Here is a 10,930-nt window from a genome sequence, read left to right as displayed (position 1 = left end):
ATGCATTAGAGTGTTTTAGACTGTAAAGATCACTGTAATAATGAGGCGTGTTCTCGTACAGATCCGGGTCTCTGCAGAACTGGACGTGTGCTTGAGCTCAGCATCATTGACTCGCTGGAATAGAAGAGATCCTCCACTAATGTTCTAACTATCTAAAAGAAGTTGATTCTGTCTATGAGAAACCTGTGAGCGTTATCTTCTGTTATCAGTCACTAACAGTTTAAAGTAGTTTAAGACTCAAGAGTTCATTAAGAAATGTTCTGAAGCATTGTTTTAAATAAAGTTTTATATTAAAGCATCACAGTCTAATTTAAAGTCTTTACGCATTTTAATATGTTCTTCAAGTGTATAACTAATGTTGTAAGTTAAACATGAATTGTATGTTTGTAGTTTCATAAATGTCGTCTAATATTATTATTCCAATATCCACAAATCAAGAACGGTGCAAAAAAATGTTTTTATTAAATATCAGGCACAAATTTGTTGAACATAAATTGTCACTTCTTAGACATTGTATTACAAAACAAACACTAAGGAACAAATAATATTTTTTACTAATGCAAAGAAATAAATTTCCAAATGGCAACAAGGTTTTATTCTGTTGCTTCTTCCTGCGCCGGCTCGTACTGCAGGAGCTGTGGATGAAGTACACACACACACACACACACACACACACCATGAGCTGAGGCGCCTGTCAAACACTCATAACTCCAGTGAACACGAGCTGATGTGGGAAGTGTGTGATAGTCTCACCCGGTTCCTCAGATCCGTGTTTTCTGCCAGGAGCTGCTCGTATTTCTTCTGTAAGTCGGTCAGTTCCAGACGCAGAGTCTCGGAGTCGTCCTCCTCCGGCCCTGCCACGCCCAGGTGATGCTTGATGAAGCTGGAGTTAGGGTTCGTTAAGGCGTAGTCACACTGACTCCAGGACCATGGAAAACACACTCGCATCAGTCTTCGTTAAAACACATTACGACACGTTTGTCATTTAAGTCAATGTCTTTAATTCGCCACAAGCTTGGGCGTAACAGTCAGAAGTGATTTAAATATATTATTTATTCATAGCATTGCATTCACAAGCTTGTTATTCATAAATAGAATTTTTATTGAAATTAAGTAAGGCGTCTTTAATCAGCTGAATGTAAGTGCGGTTACATTAAACAATGGGATCTAGTTTTGCTTTACATTACTCTAAACAGAATGAGCTGTTGTGGCGACGAGATTGAGAGCAGATTCTGGTCTGAGATCAGCAGATTCGAGCAGATTCTGGTCTGAGATCAGCAGATTCAAGCAGATTCTGGTCTCAGATCAGCAGATTTGAGCAGATTCTGGTCTCAGATCAGCAGATTTGAGCAGATTCTGGTCTCAGATCAGCAGATTTGAGCAGATTCTGGTCTGAGATCAGCAGATTTGAGCAGATTCTGGTCTCGGATCAGCAGATTCAAGCAGATTCTGGTCTCAGATCAGCACAGAAGCGTTTGGTTTCAGTGGCAGTAAAGGATACTCCAAGGCATTGTTGGGTTTTTCCGTTTCCTCGTACAAAGCCACCAAGACTGAAATACAGAAGGTCTAATCAGCTGCATGCAAAAGATGTTTGATTAATATTGATTTGAAGAGTGATTTTACCATTGGTGAGACTGTCGAGGACTCCGGCCTTCTCCAGATATCTCCTGAACTGCTCTCGCTTCGACTCGGAGGCCTGCAAACATCACAACACAAGAACACTCAAACTACTTCCACTTCAGAACTAAGTGTAACTTTCCCCAACCTCGAGCTAAAGTAGGTGAAACATTCACACACATTCAGCTGTGAGTCTGACAGGATTCACAGAAGACAGTTATTCACATACACATATTAGAGCAGTTGAATAACATTTAAAGTGTCTAACGTTAAATGTCACTTTGTTAGATTCTGTATCAAGTGTCTTGTAGCATTTGAGTCCGCTTTGTGTTTGTTAGTGGATGGTGTCGCTAGTTAATGAGATTCTGTTCAGCTGTGTGAACTTCAGGAGAACCGACACTAAAACACCAGCGCCTTTAACGAAGAGAAAAGATCCAAACATACACTTTATCACACATGTATACTGTAAGTTTAAAGTTTACGTTCTTTCACTGCGTCCATGAAAGATATGTAGCTTCTAAAAGCTAAACAACAGCTCAAATGCTTTCTGTTCTAGTAAAACAGCATCTTTACATGGATAAATGTCGAGTTTTATTTACTCACTCTGTAATGCGCCATCGTGAATGACAGTCACGAAATGTTTGTTCGCCAAATGCCTCGGACGGGCGACTCTTCCGTGCGCATGCGCTGAGCAAAGGCGGAAACACAACACACACGGTCGCCCTGGCAACACTTAAAGGAACCGTCATCCACATTAACAGCTAAAGTCACTAACCTCCTCAGTTTAACCCTTGAGCTGAGAGAACTAATGTGTTAACTGGCAAGAGTTAACACACATATAAGGAAATGAGGCTTTGTGCTTTTATTGTCATATTATTTTATCAATATAGTTATTGCATTTATTCATTGTTCATGTCTTTTGGTGATATACACATGCGGGATAGATTAATTAACAGACTCATAGATATTCATTTTCATTTATTTGTTTGAGAACTAATTTCTCTCGACTGTGGTTACAGCATTTACAGCTTGAAAAATGATCTAAATGATCATATAATTATCGTCATGATTGATATTTTTCGTCTCGTTTTCGTTGATGAAATGAACAGTGTTTTTGAGTAGTTTACTAGATTTAAAATTACACAGTTGATTAATTCACCACAGCACTAATGACCAAAGACTTTCATAAATAAAATCATGCAATATTTTTGTAGAAATAATAATAATAATGCTGGAATGCAGAAATACTACACAGAGCAAACTGCTATATTAAGCATGTTAGAAAAAGTAAATAAATACAATAATTCTTGGATTTAACAGATTTCTCTGTACACTAATTATATACAACTATATTGAGAGTTCATCATACTTGCATTTATTTCTATTGAAAGATATAGAAACAGATGAACTTGAAATATGAATGATCCTGTGTCTCCCTCTAGTGTTCAATATTAATGTCACAGTTTCTCAGTCATTCGGACTCGTTTCTCGACACTAAAGTCACTTTATCAAACAGCGATCACAACATCAGTCTATGTGGGATAAACTGAGGATCATTTATCATAGTTTCGGCACAAAATACATTCAATAAATACATGTACATCAATTCATCTCGCACTCGGACACTAACACCAGCAAACTCTACACACACTGGCCAATCCACACGTTTACATTCTCTTTTCAAAACATTTAAACTTCAGAAAAAAACGAACACAAACCAAAACTGAATAAGACAGAAATTGTATCATATTGAAATATATTCTAAATCTAAAAAACCCAAAACTATAAAAAGCAAGTAGATTTTACCTCTATAATTTTGACTCAATATAAACATGTTACAGTTTTTTGGATTGCTAAACGCCAGTGAGCACAACTGGAGCTCCATGTGCTAACCTCTAACTCCAGTCTGCCCAGCAACAGTCCCTGAGATACACACTTCACATCACCTGCACAACTCACTCGAGCAACACAACTCTTAACACACACTCAACACAGGCTCAGACGCTCAGTGCAGCCGAACACTACACAACCCTCACTGAGATAACACACAACCCTCACTGAGATAACACACACTGCACAACCCTCACTGAGATAACACACACTACACAACCCTCACTGAGATAACACACACTACACAACCCTCACTGAGATAACACACACTGCACAACCCTCACTGAGATAACACACACTGCACAACCCTCACTGAGATAACACACACTACACAACCCTCACTGAGATAACACACACTACACAACCCTCACTGAGATAACACACAACCCTCACTGAGATAACACACACTGCACAACCCTCACTGAGATAACACACACTACACAACCCTCACTGAGATAACACTACACAACCCTCACTGAGATAACACACACTGCACAACCCTCACCGAGATAACACACACTGCACAACCCTCACTGAGATAACACACACTACACAACCCTCACTGAGATAACACACACTGCACAACCCTCACCGAGATAACACACACTGCACAACCCTCACTGAGATAACACTACACAACCCTCACTGAGATAACACACACTACACAACCCTCACTGAGATGACACACACTGCACAACCCTCACTGAGATAACACACACTACACAACCCTCACTGAGATAACACACACTACACAACCCTCACTGAGATAACACACACTACACAACCCTCACTGAGATAACACACACTACACAACCCTCACTGAGATAACACACACTACACAACCCTCACTGAGATAACACACACTGCACAACCCTCACTGAGATAACACACACTACACAACCCTCACTGAGATAACACACACTACACAACCCTCACTGAGATAACACACACTACACAACCCTCACTGAGATGACACACACTGCACAACCCTCACTGAGATAACACACACTACACAACCCTCACTGAGATAACACACACTACACAACCCTCACTGAGATAACACACACTACACAACCCTCACTGAGATAACACACACTACACAACCCTCACTGAGATAACACACACTACACAACCCTCACTGAGATAACACACACTGCACAACCCTCACTGAGATAACACACACTGCACAACCCTCACTGAGATAACACACACTACACAACCCTCACTGAGATAACACACACTACACAACCCTCACTGAGATAACACACACTACACAACCCTCACTGAGATAACACACACTGCACAACCCTCACTGAGATAACACACACTACACAACCCTCACTGAGATAACACACACTACACAACCCTCACTGAGATAACACACACTACACAACCCTCACTGAGATAACACACACTACACAACCCTCACTGAGATAACACACACTGCACAACCCTCACTGAGATAACACACACTGCACAACCCTCACTGAGATAACACACACTGCACAACCCTCACTGAGATAACACACACTACACAACCCTCACTGAGATAACACACACTACACAACCCTCACTGAGATAACACACACTACACAACCCTCACTGAGATGACACACACTGCACAACCCTCACTGAGATAACACACACTACACAACCCTCACTGAGATAACACACACTACACAACCCTCACTGAGATAACACACACTACACAACCCTCACTGAGATAACACACACTACACAACCCTCACTGAGATAACACACACTGCACAACCCTCACTGAGATAACACACACTGCACAACCCTCACTGAGATAACACACACTGCACAACCCTCACTGAGATAACACACACTACACAACCCTCACTGAGATAACACACACTACACAACCCTCACTGAGATAACACACACTACACAACCCCCTCCAAACGGTCGAGGCGTTTATACTTGACGCGTTCGCCGTTGTACTATTCTTTGAAACGACAGGGGACGACTCAAGTAACTGTCCTCTAACCATCAGGAATCGGTGAGAAGAAGAAAGATAAACACGTGACAATGTTTATTTTTTAGTACCACCACCAATACAAAAATAATCATGTAAAACCCAGTAAACCCTGAGATTATTACTTGTGACATTACAACAAAATATGTATAGGAATATGTACTAAATTAACGCTCTCTTAAATATTTTCTAATTTCACTAAACATATTTCATTAAGTTTCGTGTACATTTGTATTAAACATGGACCTTTGTTCATTAAAATGGCTTTTTATGCTAGTGTATGCTCATTTTTAAAATGTAATCAACTAATTTAGACGTGCAAACTGGGTGCTGGTGTGATGAGAAGTTCTGCTCGGCTTTGAGTTGTTTGAATGTTTGAGAGAACATTTCATTTTAAAACCTTTCTGCAGGCCAGCAGATTATTATTTAATGTACACATGAGTGGGGTCAAGTTAAACATTTTAGTTTGAATTTTATTTTATACTGTGCATTGTGCTAAATAAATATTTGCATAATTTGTAATTGATTTATTCTTTGAAAATGTTAATTTATGCAATTGCAATGCCTTGATTTTAGTAAAGTTTGTACACAGTCATAACCATAAATGCAATGGTACTTATAATTGGCATAATTTCTTTCGGTGTTTCGGTTTTCGTTTTTTCGGCCTTGGGTTCCTCTTTTTCGGTTTTCGGTTTCGGCCAAGAATTTTCATTTCTGTGCATCCGGTGCATCACCTGCTCTGCACTGCAGCCGCTAACGTGACACATGTGCCAGTGCTGTCATATATCACAACCATTGAGTGTTTTCAACCACATAATGTTTATTTTAGGTTTCAGACATTTAAATACACATAGTACTAGCAAAACAATGATTTAGATTTTGCTGATTTCTATGGAAGCGGCAATATTAATCCTTTTCATTATAATAAAACGACACGTTTTATTCATATCAGATACACATTGTGTACGTAGCTTCACATTTTACCCTATTCTTCTCCCAGTTCACCGGCCTCTTACTTTCATGTATTTCGTGAGAAGTGGAGGAATTGACGTCACGTGTTGTAAATCCAACAGATCCGATTCTCTGAACTGTGGCACAAACTAACGATCGTTATGAAGGTGTTTAAACAACAAAACACATCCACTTGCACATATTTGACAACCGGAATATCCGTGTTTCATGCTATAGCTAATACATTTGTGAATATTTTTGATAAAAAAAGGAAAAATGACATAAAAGCAGATCATCATTCATTCAGCGCTGTGTTGTGGTTGCGCTGTGTCACGTGACGAGCAATGACGCGTCACCATGGAAACATTAAAGTGACAAGTTCTAAATAACGGTCGCCTTGAAAAACTCACGCTGGGGGGTCAGTTAAAATATTTTAAAGTAACAACAGGTAACTTTTCAGCCTTCATAATATATTTCCAAGTCTCTTGTGATGGTACATCGACTTACAATAGGTTGAATGACACGTCTGCCATAGCCTGACGGGGTCTGTAGCGTTTTTAATCGTACTTTTAAACTTCGGGTTTCGGGTAGTAACCGGCGAACAAAGAGAACTACAAAATTCGACTGCTTTACGGCATATACGTCACTTCCACCACCACCCCCACTTCCTTAAAATCGGACTTGCGAGCCAAATGTTATAGTCATGGCCGAAGCAGCACAGAAAAACAAGAAAGCAAAGGTTTTATCGGAGCAAAGCAAAAAGAGAAAAAGAGAAAGTGATCGCGTTAAAGGCAGAACGAGGATCAACATTGCAGAGCTGCCAACTCTCACGCATTGGCCGTGAGACACCCGCATTTGATTGGTTTCACACGCTCACACGTACGCCACACCCCCGGTTTCTCACGCTAAATTGTCAACCCGGTCGGTCAAATGCCTGAAAGATGAGTTTATCTATAGATCTACCTGTTGAGCCACTCGTGATCGACAAGTTATACCGCAAATTAGTTCAAATCTCCCGGAATCTAGAGCGAGCGCGCACGCGAGACAGAGACTGTGCTCCAACGCGCGCGGACGGCAGAGAGAGAAAGCGAGCGAGAGACCTTGCGTGTGCAGGGAGCATCGAACCCCCCATCGAAAAAAGAATGCCTCTCTCTAACCTCTCTAATTCGCTAGAGTAGTAGCGAATTATCAATCTGGTAGCTAGTAAACGATATTCTAGTTTTTGATGGTTAGCTATCGCTAGTATTCTCGTTCTGATTTGAACTTTGCAATCGATGAAATGCAAATAGCAAATGTTTTACCTAAAAAGTGTAGTCTACTCAACATGTACAAAGAAAGGAGGAAGATTATTAATAAAATCATATTTTAGGATACCTAACATGTCTGTATTTGTTTATTTGTCTTGCCTCAAGCTATAATGCGAATCGATTTGTAAAATTTGCAGATTCATTTATGGTAGCTTGATATTATAATATTGACGATATATGGTTATTATCTACCACTCAAACATTGCATTGAAGTATCATATAGATTCAGTAAAACGGTAACCAATAGACTAGGCTACTATAATGACGCTGGCTTGTAAACGCGATCATTTGTCGTTATAAAAAAAATAAAACACATGAAATTATATTCATATGACATGCTGAAATATATGCCACTGTACCTGGGATGAAGACATTTCACACACGCGAGAACACCTGCATGTGACCTCCTCCTACAGTGTTCAGGGCTATCATGGTTGTCAACAAATGCACGTGCATGTAGGATGACAGTTTACGACAGTAGTAGAGGACAATACTGTTTCCCAACTGTAGGGGGACCCCGAGAGCAAAAAACTTCCTGTTGTTACTTTAAACTTACGTGTAAAAGGGTTAAAAGTGGAAGCTTGTTCTTAGCTTTGTTGCATTATATTGAAACTTTGTTGATGTTGTTATTGTCATGCGTGTTCTGGTTATTAGCGCATGATTAAACATGAGTCTTTATAGGGCGATAAAACAAAGCTTTGTTGCATTTTTTTTTTTTTAAGTGGGGATTGGATGTGCGCCAACCCGGTTGGGACATAGATGGGGGTGCGCAGGAAAAAAAGTTTGGGAACCGCTGTATTAGGCTATCTATTTTTTATTAAGTATTTATTTTGTATTTATACATAACCTCACTGTATTAATTTATAATGTATCATTATTGCGTGACATTTGTGTCAATAATCGTCAAGCACAGGTGACTCCGTGTAGTGGGAGGGGCCCCCAAATCAAATTCTGCTTAGAGCCCCCAAAAGGCTCGGGCCGGCTCTGCCTTTGAGAGGCCCATTTTTAAAATACTTGAAATAATAATATATTTGGCTATTTTCTAAACATTTGGAGTGTAGTCTACACATGCATGTGTGTGAAAACTTCAAACAAAGATATTTTAGTGCTTTTAAACTCAAATGAATAGGGCAACGACCTTAAAGTCATTTGGGGCAACCGTAATTTATCTTAAAATTAATAGATTTCCTTTACATGAGTTATATTTTAAGAAGTATCAGTAATTAATTTAACTGTTTAAGAAAGATATACTCATGTGTCCTTTCATTTATTGCAAATGATGTTAAATACATTTTTATCTATAATGGCAGTGTCTAGGGCTGGACCCGAATATTCGAGTATTCGTTCGGTGGGTTGGTATTCGATTTGAAAATGTAACATTCGAATATTCTGGGGGGGTTTCTCGCACCTGGCATCCCCCTCGAAACGGTTCTCATTCGCGCTTGAATATGTTTTACACTATAAAATCTGGTGAAATATAATACTTAACATATAACTTCGTTATAGCTACTTATAGCTACCTAATAAATATATTTGCTTCTTCTTGGACTACTAAAAGTGTTCCTGCAACGGGAGTATTCTCTGGCTAGAGCGCAGAACAGCGGAGTTTGTATCATGGACAGAAGTGCATGCCTGAGCTTGTGTTTTTATGGAAGCTTATGTGTAGCAATATTCAATTTGAAATGTAATATGCAAAATGATAATGAAATATGTAAAATGACAATGCAATATGTAAAATGGCAATGCATTTCTGTTTTTAAATTTACATTGTAAGGACTGGGCGAGGGTGAATCTGAAAGGACTAAATACATCCTGCTAAAGACCCAAAAAGCCTGGAATGTAAATTTACACACACACACACACACACACACACACACACACACACACACACACACACACACACACACACACACACACACACACACACACACACACCACACACACCCACCAGTGAAGACCACGCTCAGGACAGAGCTTGGTGTCCAGTTACGAGACATGTTTATGGCTGACTTGAATGTGATTCCAAAGAGAAAGAAACTTCTTTTCTTTAAAAGACATTTAACCCGATATATTCGATGTGTTTTTATGTGTGTCCATTTGCCCATGTCACATTGTAATGACTATAATTTGTCCGTAACTTAAAAGTGAATATTCATTTGATTGATGTACTCTCTCTTTGCTCAGTTTCAAGTCCCTTAAGTGCCAAAGATCTTATTGCTACAAGCTTACTAAAATTAAATATACCTTAAAAGTATGTGTTTATAGGGCGGGAAAACCGATTCTTCTGGCCAGAGAATCGCGTTTCCTGAAATCCTATAAAGTAAGATGATATTGTGGATCCCACAAATATTATCCTGACAATTGAGCTAATTCATTTTACCTGTTTGTGAAACGTGGTCCGTGTAATTAATTGCAATCAACTTGTGGTTAATTTCAGGGATTCACATGCACGCATGCAGGTAAAATGACAGATCCTCCCTTATCGGGAGATTTATTAACATGTAAGACTGGTCTAATCCAAACATGCATGAATAATTATTAATTACCAATTATTAATTATGATATGCAAATTCCCCGCGGATTAGATCCGCCCTGAATCCTTACAACATTTTCCATTACATTTGTGCAACGTTTGGTGCAAAATGAAAATGATAATTCAATTATATAATTTACATTTGCCATTTCATACATATGTTTTAATATGTAAATTGAATACATATTTTAACGCTTTATAAGTTGCAAAATTAAAATTAAAATGTATTAAAGAAATTTTTAGATCTGTTTAAAATGTTCAAGCAAAAACTGTAGCAAAATGATAATTTAAATGTTATTTTTCTTAATTGCATTTACACTCTCAGCTAAGACACTTGCTATTGCATTTTCATTAAATGTCCCGCAATGAATGTAGCTAAATTCAATGTGCAAATTGAAAATGCATTCCGAGCCGATCACGCCCCTGCCCCGCCCCTCCCTCAATTTCAATTTCAAATTGAATATTGCTACACGTAAGCTTCCATAGTGTTTTAGGTTAAGCTGAGTTGCTTTGACATTGCGGAAAATAGAATAATAGAATAATAGAAACAAAATGAATATCCTTTTTACCTGTTATTATCAATCTAAATTAATCTACTGCGAAATATAAATTGAAATTTGTGATGTTATTGAA

General features: G+C 38.8%; 1 protein-coding gene across 1 annotated transcript; it reads right to left on the bottom strand.

Annotated features, from left to right (window-relative positions):
• Positions 1–438: 438 nt before the first annotated feature.
• Positions 439–2,331, bottom strand: mycbp (MYC binding protein). The gene is made up of 5 exons (XM_056241445.1): positions 2,221–2,331; positions 1,624–1,696; positions 1,502–1,550; positions 754–883; positions 439–635 (listed from the first exon to the last, which is right to left on the bottom strand). Exons 1-5 carry the CDS (start codon positions 2,233–2,235, stop codon positions 594–596), a joined length of 309 nt encoding a protein of 102 aa, XP_056097420.1. The 5' UTR covers positions 2,236–2,331; the 3' UTR covers positions 439–593.
• Positions 2,332–10,930: the final 8,599 nt, after the last annotated feature.

Source organism: Rhinichthys klamathensis, unplaced genomic scaffold, assembly GCF_029890125.1.
Source record: "Rhinichthys klamathensis goyatoka isolate OS25496 unplaced genomic scaffold, OSU_Roscu_1.1 h1tg000643l_1, whole genome shotgun sequence".
NCBI lineage: Eukaryota > Metazoa > Chordata > Actinopteri > Cypriniformes > Leuciscidae > Rhinichthys > Rhinichthys klamathensis.
Note: the sequence above shows the minus strand (reverse complement) of the source record. Positions and strands in the feature narration are given on the sequence as shown.